Source organism: Gobio gobio, assembly GCF_949357685.1.
Source record: "Gobio gobio genome assembly, chromosome: 17".
NCBI lineage: Eukaryota > Metazoa > Chordata > Actinopteri > Cypriniformes > Gobionidae > Gobio > Gobio gobio.
In genome coordinates, this window is record NC_137110.1 from 31406229 (window position 1) to 31431158 (window position 24930).

Genomic DNA, 24930 nt, shown 5'->3' on the forward strand with positions numbered 1-24930 from the left:
AAAATTTGTGTCTTGCTTATAATATAATTACATAAAATGATTGGTGTCATGCTGCTGTGACTTCACCCTTGCGATTCACTATTGGCTGATTCAGTGTTTGAGGGCGGATATTTTGCATTGACATTGTAGTCCTTAGTTTTCAAAACTTAAGTGCCACCTCAGTTAACACTTAAGAATCAGTCTTAGACTTACTGAAAGTTGCTTTTAGCTTCTTTATAAAGGTTTCCTACTCTTAGACAAGTCCTACTTTTTACTAAGATTTTTTTTGAGACTTAAGTCAAAGCTTAAGACTATTCTTAAGAGCATTTCTGAGAAGTTTTATACATACGGGCCCAGATATCTTTTTCAGGATTTATGCTCCCATAATCTCAATTGCCATTTTTACCATTCCCTTTTCTTCCACAACTAACATTGCCTATTTTTCGTGGGAGCTGCACTGTATTAACTACGCCGTTTACGTTGTTAATACAGTGCAGCTCCTGCGCACGCGTCGTGGGGCTCACGTGAAGTCAAGTCAACTTTATTTATATAGCGCTTTTAACAATGCAGATTGTTTCAAAGCAGCTTCACAGTGTTAAAGGTCCCGTTTTTCGTGTTTTTTTGAAGCTTTGATTGTGTTTACAGTGTGCAATATAACATGTGTTCATGTTTCATGTGTAAAAAAACACAGTATTTTTCACACAATTTACTTATCTGTATACTGCTGTTTTCACTGTCCTCAAAACGGCCTGAGAATTTCCTCGTTCTATGAAGTCCCTCCTTCAGAAATACGTAACGAGTTCTGATTGTGCCAGCGGTTCCCGTGTTGTGATTCGACAGCAGCTTAGGGCACGCAGAGCGCACGTTACCGGAAAGGTCACGCCTCTTACCATAACGGGGAGATGAACGCGCTCAAACTACAGCCCCTGAAGGCCAAACAAAGGTGATTTGACTCCGGGATGAAAATAACAGCGTCTGAACAACATGTCGACAAACGCAACCGAACGCTTCCTCTTCTCCACGAGGGAGCAACAAGACCACGCCCCCTTTTTCGCGTATTCTTGTGGGCGGAGGTTAGTCAACAAACTGTTCTACTGACGTAATTAAAGCAGGATGTACAGAGATGTAGTCCTAACCGGCCGTTCGCTGTGGGCTTTGAAAGGGAACTTCTGTTAAATAAAATATCTCGCTTGGCATTGAACTTTGAGCTTCATAATTTTACAGGTATTATTTATGCTCTAACAGCAACATTACACACTAACTAAAGTTTGAAAAATGGGATCACGAAGAACAGGACCTTTAAACAGGAAAATGATGCAGCAGTTTTATTCAGCCGTATAGCCGTTCCGGAGAAAACGGTGATGTCATCAGTTCATTTCAATTATTATACAGTGACAATGTGGGCTTTAGATCAGTAATTTAGTTTATATGGTTAATTTAGTTTAATAATTAGATTTATTTGGATATTTAGTTGAAAAATGTATTGTCCCCAACTGAACAAGCCAAGCCAGAGGCGACAGTGGCAAGGAAACCAAAACCATGCGCATCACAACGCTCACTTTGTCACTACCACTTTGTTGCTTCAAAAAGTTCATAAAGGGATTGTAAAGTGAATCTATAAACAATTGGTTTAGTACAAATTTTCTGAAGAGGCTCAATCACTTTATATGATGAACAGATTGAATTTAGGCTTTTATTTTCATATAAACATTGACACACGAGAATTAACTGCATTGGATCTATCTATCTTTCAAAACTTCTAATTTCAAGCTTTTGAAACTTTTTCAAACTTTGTGGTCTGGCTTCCAAACTTCAAAGTTTGTCTTGAACTTTTTTTTATCTAGTTAATGCTTTAACAAATCACAACTCGCATAGCAAATTAAATAATTAGACGCAGATACACAAATGTTTACATTCTGACATAACTACGAGGAATAACCTGATTTTTTTGTCTTGTAAATGTGGTTTACATGCTTTGCCTGTTTTTACTGGTTTGCATGTAAACCAGTACAATGGGTTAGTTAATTTTTGAGAGAGTTATCAGCGTATTGGTGTGCATGCTTAATCACAAACACCTGCCAATAAACCCACATAAATTCTTCAATTGAAAAAATAAATAAAATAAAATTCAACATTTATCAATCATTTAGCTTTTGCTCATCACTGTCATTTACTATAATGAATACAATATGACGCAGTAGATCTGCATGAAATCTAGTGCTGAATTAATTTTTACCTTGTGACATGAGTTTTCTGGTTGCTGTATGGTCTGGTCTACAGAAAACGGGGCCATGTCAGTGGAGGGAGGGGGTCTCTGGGTGGTGGTCTGGTAGGGAGGCTGGAGAGGAATGGTGGGCCAGAGAGACTCTTTCAGGAGGCTGGTCTGTGTGCTCACCGCATCCTCTGAGGTCTCCAATTGAGGAAGGACAGCAGCCAACACTACATTAGAAAAGGTTGCATAGTGTTAGCTCAACATCCATTTCTGGAAAAAATGCTGAAACGCAAATGAAATCAGAGAAATAAGGATGTTATGAGTAACGGATTTCTCTCCTCCTTTATAGAAATATGATGTGATTGGCAGTACTGTACAGTAATTAAGTATTCTTCATAAAAGGCTTCTTCGTATATTGTTTGATTATCACTAAAGCACAAAGGACCCGATTGTTTTTCTATGGATTAAGCCATATTGTTTTCCTAACACCTGTTTTACACATGATCCGTCTGCAGTTCATGCTGTACATACTTTTTTTTTTTTTTTTTTTCACTGCCCAAACCATGCACAGTGCCAAGACAGCATTCACACTGCACACAGAGGTGGAGCGGCAATGCATTTGACACACTTGTATTTCAGCAGAAAGTGACAATCACGTAACAGGCTGGAGGTTGGAGAACAAAGTCTGTATGACCTGCAGGATTTCTGGTGTAAGTATTAAAAGTGATCCTGAACTGCATTTTATAAAGGGGTCATATGATGCTTTTTGATGTTTTCCTTTTCCTTTAGTGTGTAATATATCTGTGTGCAGAGTTACAAATCTTTTAGTCTCGCACAAAGGGAATTATTCTAATAAAGGGAATATTTAATAGAGAACACTGCCCCAAACCTGCCTAAAAAGCAACTGCTTTAGAAGTCTTGGAAGCTGAAGCTCATAATTATGGTAAGATACAATTACAAAACACAGCCAATCACAACGCACTAGTTCAGCTGGTCAATCAGATCACTCTGGGCTTTTTGGAAGGTGGGGCTTTGTAGAAATCATAGCGGGTGTGTCTCAATCAGCTCCCTAGTTCAGTAGTCAGGGCACTGATCAGAGATTTGGCCATTTTAAGGGCCATCTCAATGGCAAAATCCTTCCAGTCCACTGAAAAACCTTTGCTGCCAAAAGAAATCCTACAATGGACCATGAAAACCAGGGAGCTCACTATGTTCCCTTAAGGAAGTTCTAAAGCACATACACACAAAAAAAGAAAACCCTCAAATGATTCAACTCAATACGCATCATGACATTGATAGATGTTTCGAAAAAACAAACGTTATTTAAATATATTAGCTGACTGAGGCACACCCAGTGTTTCAGACAAACTGGAAATAAAGGTACTGCAATAATGTACAGTGAGAGAATAATAATGTTTTTGAACATTAAGGCACATTCACACGAGATTAGATTTCTCAGAGGACCTGAAAGTCTGCTGAAAAACAGTAGGTAATTTGCCCTGAAAGTTTTAATGTGGTTGTGTGAGAAACACAGGAATGGAAGATTCAGACAGGATTTATAAAAAATTTAATAAAATAAATAAATAAATAAAAAGCCCCATTCGGTAATTGTTTCTCATGTGGTTGTAAGGTATTTTCAACATTTACAGGGGCTAGTAATTTTATTCAAGTTTCAAGTTTGTTTTCATTTATATAGCACATTTAAAAACAGCAAACATGGCTGACCAAAGTGCTGCACAAAACATAAGTTAAAGAGACAAGAGCAGAAGCCAAACATTTATGACATATGGTTGTCAATGGTTGCTCTATCTGCTTTGTTACAAACATATTCCAAATATCTTCTTTTGTGTTCAGCAGAACAAAGAAATTCATACAGGTTTGGAACAACTTGAGGGTAAATCAAATGACAGAATTTTCATTTTTGGGTGAACTATCGCTTTAAGAGAAGATTTAAAAACAGTTAAAGACTGCCAATCTGATGTAAATCGGAAGGCTGTTCCAATAGCAAAGGCTCGGTCTCCTCTATGCTTTAATCATGATCTGGGGACAGATAAAAGTCTCTTATCACCAGACCTCAGATTTCGTGTTTATTGTCATCCAAATCCAGAATGTCAGTGTTTTTCTCCCACCACCCATGTAAAAATCCCTGGCCGAATTACCTACTGTTTTTTGACTAACACCAAAGTCGTGTGGTAATTTAATTGCTGCCCGAATCCACATCTCTGAGATTTCAAGAGACCACTTCAAAATTCACTGTTTTATTCCTTTTTGACCACTGCGGAACAACGCATGGTTGCGCTTGACTGTTCTTTGGATGCATTTTAAAGCCTTTTATTATTTACATTTTTATTATTTCATCACCATTCAGAGTTAGAGAAGAAAAGCATTTAAACATTTGAAATGGGCTGTTATTAAGTCAGCAATTATATACATTAAAATAACCAAGCAGCATGTTTAGCTGTAGTTGTAAATAAGAGGCTGTATTAACTTATTTCCACTAATTTCCACATTTTTTAAATGACATCCATCATTTTGAGATCAAATGCATTATAGTTCAAATGGTTTTCGGTCTTGAATCTATATCTTTCTATTTTTTTTAACAGGAGATCTAAATGAAATAATTATTAAATAAAATGTATTTTTATTATTCCAAGCATATTACATTATATTTATAGCAGACAATCATGCGACTAACCACAGACAGGAGCAGAACGTACCCGGGTTCTTGTCCATTTTCCTTCACTTGTTACCACTGTTTTTCTGTCACCACAATGTGCGCGCAACTGCAGTGATGCAACTGACTAAGTGACGTCAATTGGTGCGAAAAAGACTGTGGCATTTTGAAGGCTCCTTCGAATACTGCCTACAAAGGCCCCCTTCATTTGCAGGGCCACAAATAATAGAACGAGTGGATCCTAGTAGCCTATCCCAAGATTCATTGTGAGCCAGTGATGACTCAACTTTTTTTTTTTTTTTTGAGAAAATGCTGAATTACACTTTTTAAAATTTAAGTATTGTTGGGTTTCAACTTAACTTCGACCAAAATTGTATTAGTCGGTTAGCCGCAGATAAAAAAACAAAAAACAAAACCAACTCACAGGATATGGCGAAGTCATGCAGTCTGTGATAGACAACGTTAACAGTGGGTTCTTGTAGTAATTACAGTATGTAGGGCAGGAAATTCTAACGTTCGCCCATCATCTATCTACCTCAAATACAGTATGTGACCCTGGAACACAAAACCAGTCATAATAAATAAGATTAAATTAATTAATTAATAAATAAGCTTTCCATTGATGTATGGTTTGTTAGGATAGGACAATATTTGGACGAGATACTACTATATGAAAATCTGGAATCTGAGGGTGCAAAAAAAATCTAAACATTGAGAAAATCGCCTTTAAAGTTTTCCAAATGAAGTCCTTATGCATATTACTATTAATAATAAAATTGACATATTTATGGTAGGACATTTACATAATATTTTCATGAAATATGTAATGTATGTATCTCTAATGATTTTTGCCATAAAAGAAAAATCTGTAATTTTGACCCATACAATGTATTGTTGGCTATTGCCACAAATATACCTGTGTGACTTATGATTGGCTTTGTGGTCCAGGGTCACATATGGCTTATCATTTGAAAAGGGTAAGTAGTAGCAGCTTTACATTCTACTCTAACATTAACCTAGATATATGTGTGCTATTATTAGGTGCATATCCATGTGTTTATGCAGAGTGTGGAAGCTGAAGTATAGTGCACTTACTGCATGACATGGAGGCGCCGGCAAGATTAATTGCATTTTTTCCTGATAACAGCGGAAACAACTTAAAATACTCTTGTTTCATGCAGATAAGAGTAATGAATCATTCAAAACTGGAACTACTTTTATTTGTGTAAACTTACAATAACAACAAAACGTTTTGCTTTTGTAAAATAAAGAAAACAGGATGCGCTTTCTGCCGTCTCAGGCCGGTTTCACACTGCACGCGTTTTACAGGGCGTAAGCAGCGCATATTTTTTCGGCGCCATGTTAACAGATTAGAGCATTCACACTGTACGCAGAGGCGGCGATCGTCTCGGCGCCGAGTCTATTTTTGCCGCGCTGCTCACGCTGAATTAAAGGCACAGTGGATTGTTCTTGATCAAAACTGACCTGATTTACATGGAAAATAACACATTTCACCATGAAATCATGTAGTGAAGTGTTCTGTGTGTTTCATGATCACCATATGACATCCAGCGCTGTGAAAAAATAAAATAAAATACACGAAAACACAACACTGCCAGAAGTTTTTGCCCAAACTTCAAAAGCCTGTTTAAATTATTAAAACTATAAGCATATCTTCACTTTAATGTTATGAAAGGATTGAAAATAATCAAAGATATTTGATATTTGATACTTGAAATCCAACAAAGAAATTTGCTTTACTATTGTCAACACATTTGCTTATCTGAAGGACCTGGAAAACAAAAGGCAGGCCTGTAGGCCGCAGGGGGTGCCACACCTTTTACTGTTGGGGAAGTTTGGTCTGATTGGTCAATTTGAATGTTATGTGTGAGTTTTGTCTGATTGGTCAGTTTAAAAGAATACATTTGGTTTCAGTCACATGGTCAAGGAATATATAAAAGAAGATTGGAAACTAGGCTCTCTCTCTTTTAATGATATAAGTTTATCATCTCATTCATCCATTTTGAAACTATTTTAAGTGTAACCATAACCAGATTTTGTCATTAAATCCTTTTTATTACAAATACTGTGCTAAATAGTTTTGATTTAGTATTGACTTTGAAGTGCTCCCTATTGCAATACAATATAGTCATATTATAGCAACGCTCTCCCACATATTTTGCTATTGTAACTGCGCTTATCTCCGTCGTTGGTATGAGTTGCAGTGGGTGGAAATGGACAAGAAATGTACAGTTTTCTTCCATCTTTCTGATAACGTTTTTTAGTCTAATGGCAACCCTGTAGATTGAACCATCTACAGGAGTCCACTCTTACAGATGGTGCCGAAACCCGGGATCCCTTGCAGTGAATTGTCTGAAATTTACTTTGATCTGTGTAAGAATGAGGACATTTTTTCACAGTTGATCTTGTGAATGGATTAAAGCTAACCTTCTGACCAAGAAATGGGTAAGTCTGTTTTCATTGTTTAATGGTTGAAGGAATTGCATGAAACAGAATTTAGAAGGTTTTAAATAGCTTCAATAGTCCCATTACTGTACAATCAGTGAATACTCAGATAATCTCCTCGGGATGGAAGGGAAAATTTCTAGTGACATATTGTTTGCTTTATGGAGTGAAAAAGTTGAGCCTACCTTGTCCAAACTCAAGAAAGAGTATATTGGAATTAAAAGTTCAGATGATGAAGTGTTCAGATATTGGGAATTAAATGGCAGACATCAAAAGAAATCAAAACATGGTGAAATAATTGAGGCGTTAAACTTCATAAGTTGTAAAAGGCTACGTGATGTGACAACACATCTATTTTCAAGTATAGATGCGAAATGTAAAGAAGTGGATTCTAAAAATGAAGAAGCAAAAAAGTCTGAGGCAAAGATTCAAGATCTTCAAACGCAGCTAGATAACTTACTAGCTGAGCAGTTAGTCCTGACTGAAAAGTGTAAAAAGCACAAAGAAACCATTGCAGATCTCAAGGCTAAGCTAAATGCTAAAAAGCGCATGTCTCCCATAATGCTTAACAGCGATGGGATTAAAAAGCATGTTCACTTCATAGATGAGGTGACTTGCTCTAATGAATCTGAAACGTTTAGTTCAGAAAATGCCCAAGAAAGTGTGCCTATTTCAGTTCTTAAGCGGGTGCAGCAACGGAATAGCGCAGTGTCGTGTACCAGAACGCATGGTTTGCAAGCATTAGAAGGTCATTATCCTCATACTCCAGCAGAACCTAGCAAGCAACCCCATGACCAAGAGAACAGGTTTTGCAGATCCTGTCAGAAAATAGGGCATGGCGATTTGAAATGCTGGTCGCTGGGTCGAGGTCGGCCTCCTCCGTATTTTCTGAAAAATAGGAAATTACTTTCTAAGGGAAAAGATCAGCGCTCATTTGCAGGTAAGACTCTCAGTGAGCTAACTGCAGTGTTCATGCAAGGCCTTCAGCTATTAACTTCACTTGCGAGCGGGTTAGCAGCCTCTTAGCAAGGAGTTTAATAGTAAAACATTCAGATTGCAATGATCCTGTTTTTATTTTCGAATTTGTAATTGTATAACACATTGTGCGCATTGATTACACAGTATGGTTGTTTGTGTTACAAGATACACATAGACTAGTCAAGTTTATTCTTTAAAACACAGGATTGCTTTACTGTAAGTGATGAAACACTTAGGATAAAGGCTGTAGATGCTGTGCATTCTAGGCCATGTATCTTGTGTAAATTGGAATAACTTTAATACTGGAATTGTACAGCAATTTCAAGTTGCATGTGTGTCTATGTTGAATTTGTTAGTCTCCGAATTGGAAACTCTGCTATTCCCGATATAGCTGCAGTTAAACCAAGTACAGGAGCATATAATTGCCATGTGGCTACAGTGTGAATTACAATTGCATTAACCATGAGAATGTTTTCATCACAGCGCAGGATTCAAGAACTCCAAACTTTGCATTTTATCATGCTCCTTAACAAAAACATTGGTGTGAGAGGAATTTTGAGCCAGGTCACATCTCATACTCACATTCACATACTGGCTGCCTGTTTTACAACAGGGCTAAATTTGCATCACAATTGTAAACCTCCTCACCAGTGTTTGGACATGATTTACACATAGCCACAGCTAAATTCAATCACATAAATTTGATTTTCACACAAAGTCAAATCTCCATCTGCCTCACAAAATGTCTTTACATCTAGACTGTATTACTACTGTGAATTTCTTCAAGTTATTGTTTGTTTTGTTTCTTTCTTTTGATTTACTAAATCAGGTATTATTTGTCTCACCAATTTAAATATCAAAAGGGTATTTCTCATCCTTACCTAGTGAAAAATATTTAAAAATTGTAAAAATTTGTAAATATTGTAAAAATGCATTTGATTTTGAATTTTGTTGATTTTGATTTTGAGTTCTGAGTCTTTGTATTTTGTCCATTTTACAATGTAACAATGGTTTTGGACATTAATTCAATTGAATTTCTGTATTTGGTTACACAATATTTTGCTGATACTCTTAATGAAAGAGGGGTGTAAACCCAACAATGTGATTGTTGTTTTGTTATGATGCAGATTATTTAAATGTTTCTAGAAATAATGTAAGAGCTTGTGGGATCTTCTTTTTATTCTAAACCTTGACCACTTTATTAAGTACATCGATTTAAAGGCTTATTGCCAGAGAATATTTTAATCTGACCATATCAAACTTCTGACCAATGACAAATGCCAATGACCAAATGACAAATGACAAAAGTGTATGCTATTTTGCTGTTTGTTGGGCTATTTGTTACAGATTCCTGCTGCTCGAATTCACCTCCTGTGTTCTGCCTCAGAAAGAGAGACAAGCGTTTGTTCTCATCTTCAGTGACTGTTCTTGAGGTGTGAGGTATTCAATGGACGTTTTGCATATCATTGATCAAAGAGATTGCACCACACCATTTGATGAAGTTCTCAAGCAGGGCTGTAAGGACTGACAGACTGTTTTTCCAACATGCCTGGACGACAAGTCTGAAGATGACATCTACACAACGGAAAGCATGTCTTTGTTGACTGTGTCACCTCTGGACATTTTATGAATGTGGCCAAATGTGCCAAGGGGGGACTGAAAGGATTGAAAATAATCAAAGATATTTGATATTTGAAATCCAACAAAGAAATTTGCTTTACTGTTGTCAACACCTGGAAGGCAAAAGGCAGGCCTGTAGGCCGCAGGGGGTGCCACACCTTTTACTGTTGGGGAAATTTGGTCTGATTGGTCAGTTTGAATGTTATGTGTGAGTTTTGGTCTGATTGGTCAGTTTAAAAGAATACATTTGGTTTCAGTCACATGGTCAAGGAATATATAAAAGAAGATTGGAACTGTGTCTCGCTCTCTCTTTTCCTATGGCTCTTGAAGTCATCTGGGCTTCTTGTCTTTGCTCTCTTCTTCTCTCTCCCCCACTCTCTCTCCCCCCCTCTCTCTCTCTCTTTCTCTCTCTCAGGTAACATTGTATTCATGCTGTGTACGATTAATGGTATAAGTTTATCATCTCATTCATCCATTTTGAAACTATTTTAAGTGTAACCATAACCAGATTTTGTCATTAAATCCTTTCTATTACAAATACTGTGCTAACTAGTTTTGATTTAGTATTGACTTTGAAGTGCTCCCTATTGCAATACAATATAGTCATATTATAGCAACGCTCTCCCACATATTTTGCTATTGTAACTGCGCTTATCTCCGTCGTTGGTATGAGTTGCAGTGGGTGGAAATAGACAAGAAATGTACAGTTTTCTTCCATCTTTCTGATAACGTTTTTTAGTCTAATGGCAACCCTGTAGATTGAACCATCTACAGGAGTCCACTCTTACAGTTACATTTATCATGTGAACTACTCATATACAACATGTTATATGCATGTGTGTATGAGACAGAGGGGAACACGGTCGCATTTGCAGCAGATATATGCTGCCCAGCAGATATATGCTGCCCATCATAAATAAAAGCACGAGACAGACAGGGGTCGGAGGAGAAGACCGGAAAATGTGACATAATGGACAATATTCGTCTGTATTTGCAATAATACACGAGCTGCGGTTCAGCTGTGCTGCGCGACAAACGCTGCCAGTGTGAATGCACAAAGGGCGCACTACACATGCACTGCTCCTGCCCTGCCAATGCACTGCTTCCACGTGCGGTGTGAAGCCGGCGTTAAGGGGTGATGAATTGAGAAAGCAACTTTTCCTTGAGCTTTTGATATATAAAAGGTCATGGTAATATATGAATATCCTGTAAGTTTCAGAGCTGAAAACTTCCTTCTTAGTCAAAGAAAAGCTTTTATTGACACCAGGCCCAGTAAACGATCGATCTCAGAATGTGCAGGCTATTACGTAAGAGTGTAGTGAAGCACCGACTCAACAGAAGAACAACAACGCCTGATTCTGTAGCCCCGGCCACCGACTCGTGCCACTAACATGACAGCTAAGAGCAGCATAGAGCTAATCAGCATCGAATTTCTAAGCAATAAACATACCACATAAGCTTTTCGGATTACAATATTATGCATGGATGAACTTTATTTTTAATGAATATCCAGCTCACGTGGGAAAGACATTGCACGTATGTTCGTTTAAACACGGATTCGTTTTTAAACGAGACTGGATTTGCAGAGAGGATGAGATTACATGAACGAATGAAGCAACACACTAGAGTAAAACATGTCATTTATATGCGATAGTATTGCATTGTTACAGATAGTATTGATTATGTGTACATCTCTGACTGAAGCACGCTGTCACAGGCTGGAGAATACTTTATTTGTGGTGTTCTTGGTTCATTACGGTGTTGATGTGCGTTGTTAACTCGACTTTATATTTGAAGGGTGTACACGCCAGTGTGTGTGTGTGTACAGTTCGCAGTTATATTCATAGATCAGGCGGGCCAAGTACCTTTAATAAAATTCCAATCAATCGTGGGTGGATGAGAGATGAATCATTGTGTTTGTTTGATAAAGACATTTTGCGAGCCTTGGCTGTGGGCTGGGCGATTCATTCCGGTTGCCATTTGCCACAAGCTGTCACTGACAGGGGGAGCAGAAGCTCATTAAATATGCAAATCTAATCCAATCCTAGCTGTGGGCATTTACTTCCAAGTCTTCAGTGCGGCACGCCCATCAAAACCGACCGTGTCTTGAGAGAGGCTCAAAACCATGGCAGAAAATAGCCTATTCTTATTCATTATGATGTTTTTGAATGTAAAAACCACACGACAGGGTATCTGCAGGTTTCACAAAGTCAAATTTAAGACTTTTTAAGACCATTATGAATTAAATTTTAAGACCTATATCACGCAATAAAAAAAACTTACAAAAGGAAATGCAGAATCACAAAATTACTTGCAAAGCAAATTACTCAAATTGAACAAAGTATTAATAAACTTGCACTTCCTCATAGCTCAATCCCACCAGGATTAATATAAAAACACACTACCGGTCAAAAGTTTGAGAACGGTACGATTTTTAATGTTTTTACAGAAGTCTCTTCTGCTCACCAAGGCTGCATTTATGTTATTAAAAATACAAATAAAAAGCTGTAATATTGTGTCAGTTCTGTTGTGACTGTTCTTTATGTGAATATATATAGTAAAGTGTAATGTATTCCTGTGACCAAATTATACATTTGTGTGGCGCCAGTACTGGTCAGGCCACTGAAAATTAAGCCCTGACCTTAGCTTGCTCCTGTGTGTTAGGGAGGCTGTGTGTCCACCAAAGCTTTTATTTCACGCGGCTGGCGTATTTTTCCAATTGTTTTCAATGGGAGCACCGCATTTTTAGAACGGCATGAGCGTAACGAGGCGCTGAGTGTCTATTTCACTCTCAAGTGCTCTGCATTTTTTACTGGTCGTCAAGAGTTGCAGAGCTCTTCATTGTCACTTTTTACCCAGCCATCCAATCACAGTGGAGAAAGCGCAGGACAAATACAACACAGACCAACTGCCACATTCTGCTTGTACAATGTCAACAGATGACAACAACAAGCATAATAACGGAACAAAATAATTTAAAACAAAAGCCAGAGCCAGAGCAAATACTTTACATTGTATCAACATTTTTATATAGAATCAATACAGAAACCACGGCCTTAGAGTTAAACTCTAGCCTTCCAGGATTGGAGTTGAAGAACCCTCCCCTATATTGTAATTCAACGTAATTCGTATATATTGTGTTCCACCGAGAGAAAAACATGAAAACATCATGTATAATGTGTAAGGAATGAAAACTTGGTTACTGGAATGCAAGGATTAATGCTGATAGGCACCTTCTTGTTTGGCCGTGAACATGCAGGCAGAATCCCTCAGTCGGATGAGCTCTGAGGCTGACTTGAACTCATCCCCATTCCAGGAATGGAAGGAATGTTCACTGGACTGGAGTGCAGATCTGCAGACAGAAAGAGATCGAGGGGTCGGGTCAAAGAAGCAGAAACAAGCGTATCATATGCAAGCACATGCATTGCATATGTAAATTAACGTGATCATCAACAATAACCCCTAAGAATCTGAGCTGTTTTGGGGCCCTTTAGAAGTTGACATGCTCTTACAGTTGTGTTTTTTTCAGTTGCTTATAAACATATTAAAGGGGTGGTAAAACATTCTTTTGAAGGCTTGATTGTGTTTGTGGGGTGCACTGTAACATGTGTTCATGCTTCGTTTTTTTAAAAATTGCATTATTTTTCATATATTTGACCTTTATTCTACACTGCTCTGTCCCTCCTTGCAAAACGGTCTGATGGTTTCCGGGTTCTATGAAGCCAGTCCCTCAAAAATACGCAATGGGCTCAGATTGGTTAGCTGGCCCAGTGTGTTGTGATTCGCTAACCGCAGTGCACGTTTGTCGGAAACGTCACGCCCCTTACCTTTACCGGTAGACTGTGCTTTGGGTAGTATTAGAAACAATGGCGTCTATAAAACCATACCAATCTGAGCCTGAATCAGACCCAGAACATTTTAGTGAAGATGATCGAGCAGAACCTGTTCAGTCCTCAAGTGTAAAGACTGCGGATCTATAGTGATCGCTACTGAATGGCACTGTTACTTTTGTATTTTTAGAACGATTATAGCCAAATATCTGTCGCAAGAACTATTAACCCAAAACGAACACTAAACATTGGCTTTACTAGTAGCCAAATCACACACAGAACCATGTTTAGCATGCCTATAGATAAACAATACATAAAAGCTCTAATCAAAGAATAATTTACACTAATGCCAAGTTCACTGTTGAGATTTTAACATTAGGTGTTTTTAACGTTAGGTGTTCGTCGGATAAAGTTAAGTATGAATGAGCGTTTAACAGACTGGTTTGCAGAACAGCGTTGTCATCTGTTTACTTCCTTGCTACAACGTACAATTAACCTATTACAGGAAAACACATTGATGAAAAATAAATCAGACTTACAGGTTGTGACCCGTAAACAGCTTCTGTTTGTAAATCCAGCTTTCAGGACAAGCCGTTGTGCGAATCCTGCATTGAACTCGCGAAGATTGTGAAAGTTTTCCTCCGTGAAATGTGCAGCGGGAGCCGCGTGCCCGTCGTGCATGATTCACACTGGCAGTGTTTGTCTCCCTCAGCTGAACCGTTGCTCATGAATTGCAAATACAGACGAATATTGTCCATTATGTCACATTTTCCAGTCTTCACCTCCGACCCCTGTCTGTCTCGTGATTTATGATGGGCAGTATATATCTGCGACCTGTTCCCCTCTGTCTCAAACACACATGCATATAACATGCTGTATGTTAAACGCTCTGCAACGCACCCCCGTTCCTAGGAAGGCTGAACAAAGCAAGTACCGTAAAACTTCAAATAATAGTCCGGGCTTCTATTTACCCAAATCGCCGAACTGCACCGGCTTGTATTTGAAACAGGCGTCTATAAGAGACAGGCCTTTAATTTAGTGTTGAGATGTTCAAGCATGACGGTAGGAGGTTACCACATTATATTACGTTTTATTTATAATTAATTCGAATGTGTTTAACAAATCATTTAATGTAAGAAATGTCTTAGATTATTGGCAGCACAAAAAACGAAACGATGTGACAGCAATGGGCAGAAGTAGAACAATATAAGTTACCGCTAAAATCCATTGAGCGTATGGACTTGTTGCCCGAAACACATCAACAAGAAAGAATGAAGGCTACCCTGTAAAACAACTGCAATCAAGTGATAGAAAATTACTCTATTCATCACTATCATCATCCCTGCGATTCTTGATTCAAGATCATGGGCAAATTCCTCCTCCACTTCTCCCTCTCCAGCCTCCGTTAATTCTGCCTGCCTTGCTCGCACTAACAGATCCCGCCCAGATGCGCACGGCTCTCCCTCTTTGAAACAATGGATAATGTGGTCCTCGCTTCCATCAGAAGCTACTGTCAGGCCACATACCTAAGGATAACATCCCGAAGTTAATGAAATATATCTCCTCCTTCTCCCTTGCACACAAACACACGCGCACGTCTGCGCGCAAGCATTAAAGGAATGTTTCAGCCGCTCCGTATCCAGCTTTACCCACGCTTGAAATTTGACAACTGTCAGCTTAAATGTCAAACTATACTTTTCTCCATGGTGGTATTGAGAGAATTAAGAAAAACTGAAGACTGAAAGTTCGTTAACCTCTTTGTTATGTTGCCATAGTGATGAGTCGTTCATGAACGGTTCCGTCTGTCACGTGAAATTTAATCAAAACCTAGAACAGACGATCTGACGGGTTTGAGAAGATCAAATACAGCCCGATACTAAAAAACAGACCCGGCGTCTATTTGAGACCGGCCTTTATTTACCCAAACCTGTCGTCACACCAGGCGTTTAAAAGAGACAGGCGTCTATTTGGGACTCGGCTATTATTTGAAGTTTTACGGTACCCCACACCTGCAATCCGGATGAAAATAACAGTTTCATCGGCATTGCAGCAACACCACTCCAGCCTAACTATACCACAACAGCGCAGCGATACAAAATGGCCTCACTCCCCCTTATTTAATATTCTCGGAAGAGGGGTTTATGTAAATATTGGGGCTGGTGATGTCACCAACCCTGGAGGAATGTCTGTAGTCGCCTACTGGCCGTTTGCTAAGTAAATAAGAACACTGATCAATGAAGACTTCCCCGGCTTTGCAGTCGCGGTGAGCAATGATTATTTCGCCGTTCTCTTTGGCGATCTCCCACGTGAGATGCGAATCACGCTGTGACTCTGCTTGGCCAGGTCTATCCTCTGCTTTTAGCACGATCACTGCTTTCTGTTTGGCAGAAAAGATCGGCCCAACTTTGCGAGAAACAAAATAATCATAGGCCTCCAGACTTTTGAAAGCCTTTAATCTTTCATGAGTGAAGGGTCCAGGGGTTTCTATTAAATAAGAATAAATGTCTCCCCAGCAGATTGGTGGCCAAGACACGGGCGAGTCGGACCAACGTTTTTTGTCATCCCAGATCTCATATGGGCTTTGAATAACTTCAGTTTTGTCACCAATACAAATTTTGAGCTTCTCTCCAAACCTCCTCCGGTCTTCAGATGTTAAAGTGCTTATATATTGTGGATTTCGCCCGCTAACTCTCTTGAAAGTGCTCGTCGCGTCTTTACAGCCCGCCATACTGTTTGTTTTGTTGCCACACAACCACTCGCGCATGCGTACAAAGATGTCAACAAAGATCCTCCTATTGCTTTCCCTGTCTTTTATTTCAAAGTGTCGGTACTGAAGTTTTGTGGACAACAACGGGGGTGAGAGACCTCAAATATCTAACTGAACAATGCAAACGTCATGACACTACTGAGATGACTGACTTTAATCAGAGAGTCATTGAGAAATTTGCTGGCCAGAAAGAAAGGAGAGCATAAGTTATGTTCAAATAGTCAACATGCTAGTCTGTTGTTGCTGGGGTTTTTTTTGTTTTTCCTTTCCTCATTCAATTATATGTGGGAAAAGAATGTGTAAAAAGATAAAAGTGAAGACACTGATGCGGAGATCGTCAGTATTTGAATCTGAAAAAGCGCACGATCCGTGGGCATGGTCGCATTAGTGGAAAATGAAGAGGCTCACGGGTGACTGACATCTATCGCTTTTCAAAAAGATTACATAAACACAGAATATTTGTTTTCGATTTGATTGACATTGTTTAAAACCTGACATTTCAGCGTTTCTTTAGACATACGTCTCATTTTTGTGAGACAAGTATTCACTAAGCTAGAGTTCCTTTTCTGAAGACTATCTGAATTAACTTTGAGAGAGAGGCTGCAGATCGCGCATCATGTTTGTTTTCTTTATTTTGCAAAAAGCAAAACATTTTGTTTTTATTGTGACTGTTGTAACGATAAGGGCAATGGCATCGAGCCATCTGGCCGGATGGACTAAAGCTTGAACTCCTCACAGTCAGCTCGTGACTTGTCTAATCAGATCATACGTAAACAAAGGGCCTTTGTGTTGGTGTGGCTATCTAAGTTAATTAACAACCCAAGGAGCCACAATGCCTCGCAAAGAAGACTGGAGAGTGTTGAATTTTATAGCCCCGAAACATTCATGTGACTTTATACCCACACACACACCCTTTGTGCGAATGGGCGCGCACACACATAGAACAAGACACGGGACTGTTTGTGTCGCGTTATTTGAACCATAACGTTTAAATATATATATTTGGTTGATTTATTGTCTTTAAACAATGTATTAGAATAACTAGGATGTTTACTGTATGTAAATCAAACTCTGTATGCCAGTAACTGGCCTTCGCCACCCTGAGAGAAGGCATCCCCGCCACGGAGAGAGAGACCGGCAGCCCTCTCTAACGACTTTCCTGAGCTTCAGAGAAATTCTCCTGGGACCCGAAGATCCTTACCGAACGATTCGAACTCAGACACGAGAAGCCATAGTAATGCAAGTATTTTATTTCACAATCAAACTGCATGTAAAAGGTTGTCTGAATTATTCCTGTTCACGGGACTGTTAAATTCTTGAGGTCTCTGAAAGGGCTGTGAAGCTGTCTCTCTCTCTTTCTCTTTCTCTCTCTCTCCCTCGTTAACTCTCTCTTTCATCATTCTCTCCTCCTTTATATTATTCGTTAAGTTTGATTTTTCCTTGTTTGTACCATATTGTTTGTTTTCTCCTACATATATATGCATATTTACCCCGTGTGACTCGTAGCTTTGTATACTGTAGTTGTTTTATTAAAACCCAATAATTGCATTGAATTGAATACGTATTGTTTTGCTCACAAATATCGAAGTCAATGAGACGTAAGATTTTAGCTACCCATTTAAGCTTGATTTTCTTGTATTACTACTTCAGTAATACAAATTGTACAAACATAAGAAATATTATTTGTCCTGATCAAGCAGATTAATGTTTCTTAAGGTTTGTAAGATTGATAATTGATGAAGAAATCAATTTGGATGAAGGTTACTTTTACATGATTAAAGGTTCCGTTATAAGTTAATATTGTCTGTACAACAAGCAAATCATATTCATAGACTCATGAATATTTACACCATTTGAATTAATTATTCCCCGAAACTCATTGTTGTTACACTGTACACAAAAAAAATTGAAACTTAACAGATTATAATGATGTATAACACTTGCCTGAATGATAAAAAAAAAAAAAAAAAGACAGTTATTTAAGTCTCTTGGGCACTGATAAGAAAAAAAGAGAGCCGATTGCGCAGGCGCGACCGTCGACTCAAGGGGGTTAAAGGTGCAGTATGTAGGATTGACAGCTAGCGGTTGAAATGGGTACTGCAGTCCTAATTAAAAATATTGGAGAGAGTTGTTTCCCCCACACCCTTCTCAGACTAGACACTCACACGGGTTGCCAGTTTGAGGACACGCATCAGAAACGAGTGCAAATGACAATGGTAGGCGAGGGGAGTTGATTTATGGATTTTTGATGAGATATCTCGTTTGAATATGCTCCCATTCATAGAGATGGGTTCTGAGGCTTTTCAGGTCGGGTAGAATCTGCGATCTCTGACCCAGTTGTTGACTGTAATACGCTGTGTTCACCGCCAACTGGCAGCCTGTGGTGTCAAAATACTATTGAGTAAATTGGCAACATGCGGTATCACACAGGGCAAAAAAAAAACAGACAGTCCGACACAGAACGCACATTTCAAAGTAAAATAACTGGCTGTAGCATTGTTTTTTAGAGAAACGAGTATGTGAACTCAGCACGTTTCCTAAATATCTGCTGCGAACATATTACTGTATTTTTATGCTTTAGTAAGAGTCAAAAACATACATACAGCACCTTAGGCCTAATATTACTGAATGAAATGTCGACCCAGGAGGAGTTATAGGACTGTGCAATATTTGGGGGTGTTGATGGACTCGATATATGTTTTGATCCGATCAGATGTAGTCTTTGACAAAAGCACGATTTTCTCAGCTTTTTGCTCAAAATGTTTTTTTGGGAGACAATAACTTTATCATGTACCGCACTACGCGGTTTTCATATTCATAACTCCTGACACATATTAACAAATTACTGTCACTATAAGACTTTGATGGGCGTTCCGTTTCCGAAAATATCTGCACAGACTATACCAATCTCAACTGACTGGGTCATCGGACCAATCACTGCAGATTAGCGTCACGTAAAGGCGGGGTTTTGAAAAGTGAATCATTTGAGAATCGCTGTCAAAACAGGTAAAAATAAATGCATATTATAAGAAAACTTAAGTCTTTTTTGTCATTGCATGCATGCAAAACTGTTGTTGGGGATTTCTAAAACAATATTTGGAACATTTTAAATGCCATGATAGGTGCTCTTTAAGCAAAAATTCTCTCACATTTATAATAAGATGCATTATTAATAATTGAGCACCAATAATAATAATAATAAATATAGCTGCAAACGCCATTAACGGGGCCAAGCGCAACAGAACCAAACAAGGAAGATAGCAGCAGACCAACTGAAAAAATGAGTAAAGACATTTGAAGCAAAACCGTTAAAACACCACATTAAAACATTGAGGAGTTGTATAGTGCCAATGTCATGTTTTGTTCTATTATAGCGCCACCAAGAGGCACAATCCTACAATTTTTTTTATGTGTCATCGGAGTGAGCCCATACACGTGTGTGTCAATTTTGGTGAAAATATCTCATTTCGTTTTGGAGTTATAGACATTTATATGAAAAAACATGTAAAAAAAATGACAGACACTTGACTTTGATTGGATTTTACTACCCCTTACTATCCATATTTTGACATTTGGGCTAATAAATATAGCTATGAACCTATGTTTACGATTTTCTGGCGCTGGTTTCGTCTCGATCAGACTAGCGGTTTCGAAGATATCAGCTAACGTTTTTTAAGCGCTGTTACGGGCGGTCGGACACCACCCTTAACATAAAGGAGAGACGCACACAGATCAGCTCGTTTCAAAGTCAAGGGGTAGGTTTATTTAACAGAATGGGCATCAAATGATAGGTGGGTTAACACTAAGATAAAAAAAAAAACACAAAAGCGGAACGTTTTCTACTGCCGGGTGGACGACTAGACGGCAGTCACTCAAAGGACAGCAAGCTCGGCTCTGCACCGTCTCTGTGCTCAGTCTCTGTGTGCGCGCTCAGGAGTGGACCGAGAAGCCTTTTAGGGTGCTTTCACACTAGCAGTTTTGGTGCACACCCGGGTTCGATTGACGTCAGAGTTCGGTACGTTTGGATGATGTGAACACGGTCTTCCGAACTCGGGTGCGCACCCGCAAACTGTACCAGAGTCTGCTTAAAAAGGGTGGTCTGGGGTACGGTTCATGTGAACTCCGGTACAGTTCGCTGCTGATGTGAACGCAATCGTACTAAATCACGGAAGTGAACCAATATTAATGACGTATGATTTGATAAAAATGTGTGTTTGTGTGTGTTTCACTCATTTTCCTGACGAGCATGACTGACTATGCAAGCAGAGAGCTGTAAACCTCATTTCTGCTCGTCTTCAGCATTCTTTAGAGAATTGCAGTACATTTGCGGCATATAGACGCAAGTGCCATTACGTATTGAAGCTTTAGAAACAAAACCAACGGTTAAAAAACAAAAATATAAAAGTGAGGTGAGCAACGCTATGCATTTTGCCGCCTTCACGCTCGCTGTCGTTACTAAGCAACCGGGTAAACAGCTGCTGCTTTGATGACGCAAACGCACCCCGGTTCGGATCCAAATAATATAATATGAACACAGTCCAGCGGGGGCAATCGAACTCGGTTTCGGTCCAGGCAATCGAACCAAGTGTGAAAGCACCCTTATAGCGCCAGTAGGCATCGCTCAGGTTTGGCTCATCTGTAATTAAGAAAACACGTGTAGCAACAAACACCAGAGCTGAGGGACGTAACACCCCCACCCCAAAATGGTGACTTGTCGCCATACATTGAACATAAGCACTCATTTTCTTTACTCTCACAAAGTCTGTGTTCAGCTCACTATTCGAGATAACCCAGACAGTAGAGTTCCAGCTACAGATGATCATTACATTTGATTAGTTAGCCCAATAAATCAAAATAAATCTGAAGAGAAATAATAGATAGTTTTTCTTCATTTCATTATTATTAACTATAACCTAGATGTATAGGGCATTTTCAATTAATAAGGACACATGTAAGTTTATTTACTATTATTTTTAATAATAAACAAAACATGTTTTTTTTTTTTTCCGACAACGCATCTGCGATAATATTGTCTTTTCCCGGGACATGCACAATTTGGAGGTTAAACGGTTGAAGCAGTAGACTCCAGCACATTAACCTACGATTTGAATTGTACATGCGACTGAGGAATTTGAGTGGGTCATGATCAGTATAGACTTTAACTGGATCTACCGAAGAACCTAAATATACTTTGAAGTGCTGGATAGCCAGTACTAAAGCCAAAGTCTCTTGCTCGATAGTGGAGTACTTTTGCTGGGCAGAACTAAATTTCTTAGAGAAGAAACCCACGGGATGGTTTACGTTGTCTGCACCTGATTGTAAAAGTACGGCACCGGCGCCTATGTTGCTGGCATCCACAGCAAGCTCAAATGGTTTATTATGGTCCAGCACAGTCAGCAAGAGAGCTTTGACATTTTCAAACGCTCTATTACAGGACTCCGTCCAGTCAAATTTAGTTTTGGGGCTCAATAGGTTGGTGAGGGGACAAACCACAGTCGAGAAGTTTTTACAAAAACTGCGATAGTAGCCTACCATTCCTAAGAATCGGCGTAGCGCACGCCGATCACAAGGCACGGGAAATTCTTGAATAGCAGCCACCTTAGCCATTACTGGTAAAATATGTCCTCTGCCAACTATCTGCCCCAAGTAAGTGACAGTAGCTTTTCAAAACTCACATTTTGCTAGATTAATTGTGAGATTTGCTTTGGACAGCCTACGGAAAACCTCTCGAAGTTGTTTTAGGTGTTCGGACCAGTGTGTACTATATAGGACTATGTCGTCCAAATACGCCTCGCAATTCGACATTCCAGCTAAAACGATATTTACTAAACGCTGGAATGTGGCAGGTGCGTTCCGCATTCCGAAAGCCATAACTTTATAATGCATAAATGCGTCTGGTGTCACAAAAGCTGATATTTGTTTTGCTCTTGGTGTAAGGGGCACTTGACAGTAACCTTTTAGGAGGTCGATTTTAGTGACAAACATGGCCGAGCCAACACGGTCCACACAGTCATCCATCCGTGGTAATGGATAACAGTCTGGCAGAGTGATGGCATTGACACGCCTGTAGTCTGTACAAAACCTGTAAGTGCCATCAGGTTTGTCAACTAAAAGGCACGGGGAGCTCCAAGGGCTAGAGCTAGGCTCAGCAATATTATTCAGGATCATGTAATCAACCTCCCGTTTCAAGATAGCTTGCTTTTCTGGATTTACCCTATATGGGTGCTGTTTAATCAGGCCTTTATCACCTACGTCTATGTCATGTTCCAGGACTGTAGTTACCGTCGGAACATCTCCAAATAACTCAGGGAAATCATCCATTACAGACAATATGTCAGCCGTTTGAGGGGGAGCTAAATGTGGCAAACAGTTTGCAATGACTGCCAGCATAGCAGAGTTGAGTCGACCTTCAATCACGCATCACGACGGAGTAGTCACCGCGTCATCATCCTCTACCAGTGAAGAGAGCAACACGGAGGACTCGCCAGAACCGGGTAGGTTAAAATTATACAGGTCAGGTTTAACATTTTCACGCCTATAATAGGGTTTGAGCATGTGTACATGACAGACGCGAAAATGCCGTCGCCTATCTGGGGTTAAAATGACATAATTCAGATCAGATATCTTCTTTTCAACAGTATATGGCCCACTGAATCGTGCTTGAAATACAGACCCAGGCACGGGTAAAAGAACGAACACTTGGTCTCCAGGCTTAAACGAACGGGCTCTTGCTTTTCGATCATACCAGGTTTTCATGCTAGATTGGGTCTTTTCTAAATTTGCTCTAGCGAGATCACAAGCTCTGTGCAGTCGGGTACGAACAGCGCTTAGAAACTTTAATGCGCTATGAGAAGTAGGTTTGCTCAACCACTGATCTTTAACGATGCTCAAAGGCGTGCGAACATCGTGAGCAAACACTAGCTCTGCAGGGCTGAAACCAATGGACTCTTGTACAACTTCTCTAGAGGCCATAAGCATCCAAGGAACCGCAACTTCCCAGTCTGTACCCACCTCCAGACAATATGCACGCAGCATCGATTTTAGTGTCTGATGGTAACGCTCGAGGGCACCTTGACTCTCTGGATGGAACACGCTAGAAATGCAGTGCTTAATTTGGAGCGACTTTAGGACTTGGGAAAAGACACGTGAAGTAAAATTTGTCCCTTGATCACTTTGAACGACTTTTGGTAGCCCCACAAAAGAAAAGAATTTTAATAAAGCCCTGGACACGATTTTAGCAGTAATCTTCCTCAGAGGCACCGCCTCAGGGAAGCGGGTAGCAGTACACATAATTGTTAATAAATACTGATATCCACTTTTTGACCGTGGAAGAGGACCGACACAATCAATGATCACCTTCTCAAAAGGTTCACCCATGGCAGGTATGGGGTACAACGGCGCAGGTGGAATTATCTAGTTTGGTTTACCACCAACCTGGCAGACATGGCACGTTTTACAATACCGCCGCACATCACGCTTCAGTCCAGGCCAGAAAAAGTGACGAAGAACACGGTTGTATGTTTTAGTCACACCTAAATGACCAGAAACAACATCATGCGCGACACTCAGAATAGCGCATCTGTTTTCAGCCGGCATAACGACTTGCTCAATGTTATTCCACTCATCACTTTTCTGAGGTCTCCACCTCCGCATAAGTAAGCCGTCTCGGATGAAATAGGTCGGACTCTCGCTTGCACGGTCTGAAACAGATTGAACTGCATTAACCCTTAATCGTCCCTCAAGTAGGGTTTAGGTTTGAGTCCCTTGGGGTCAGATAGACCCCAAACTTTTACAGAGCGATTGCATAAGGAAATATAATTTTTTTACATGGAAAACTATATATAATTTTTTTTATTTACTTCTCAACTATACATTTATGCTGTGTTTTTGTGGGTATTTGGTAGTTTTTTACCTATTTACTGCACAAATACTTAACTATGTCATAAACTGGCTCATTAAAAATTATTTTTTCTTAAATCTTAATGATCTTAAAAAAATATAAATAGTTTTTGGACATTGCTCTATGTGTTAGGGATAGAATATCGCCATCTGTAGGTTTGTGGAAAAACTTTAGGAATTATAGTTAAAGAGAAAGAGTGCAATGACCACATTATCCACTAGAGGTCCATAGGGAAGTTATGCAAAAGTTAAGCTGCCTTTCATCTTTCTTTTATTTGCCCCTTCCCCTCTCTTTCTCATGATTGTTCCATGTTGCATTTGTGCTCTAGTATTTGTCTCTAGACTGAGCGGCACAGACACAACCTCGGGTGGGACATCACCACGGCTCCACACGTTTCCACCGGCTAGGTCGTTGCCAAGGAGAAACGTGACACCGGGGATTGGTAAAGAGTCTTGAACGTCAACGACCACATCACCACTCGCCAACTCTGAATTAAGACGCACG

At 39.5% G+C, this 24930-nt stretch overlaps 1 protein-coding gene across 2 annotated transcripts in view; it reads right to left on the reverse strand.

Annotated features, from left to right (window-relative positions):
• LOC307140903 (centrosomal protein of 95 kDa-like) overlaps positions 1–24930 on the reverse strand; it is a 194869-nt gene that overhangs the window by 144984 nt on the left and 24955 nt on the right. For both annotated transcript variants that reach the window (XM_079840692.1, XM_079840693.1), the window contains 2 exons: positions 13163–13281; positions 2216–2418 (listed from right to left, as the gene is read on the reverse strand). In XM_079840692.1, coding sequence (XP_079696818.1) covers positions 2216–2418; positions 13163–13281 — 322 coding nt within the window. The remainder of the gene's footprint in view (positions 1–2215; positions 2419–13162; positions 13282–24930) is intronic.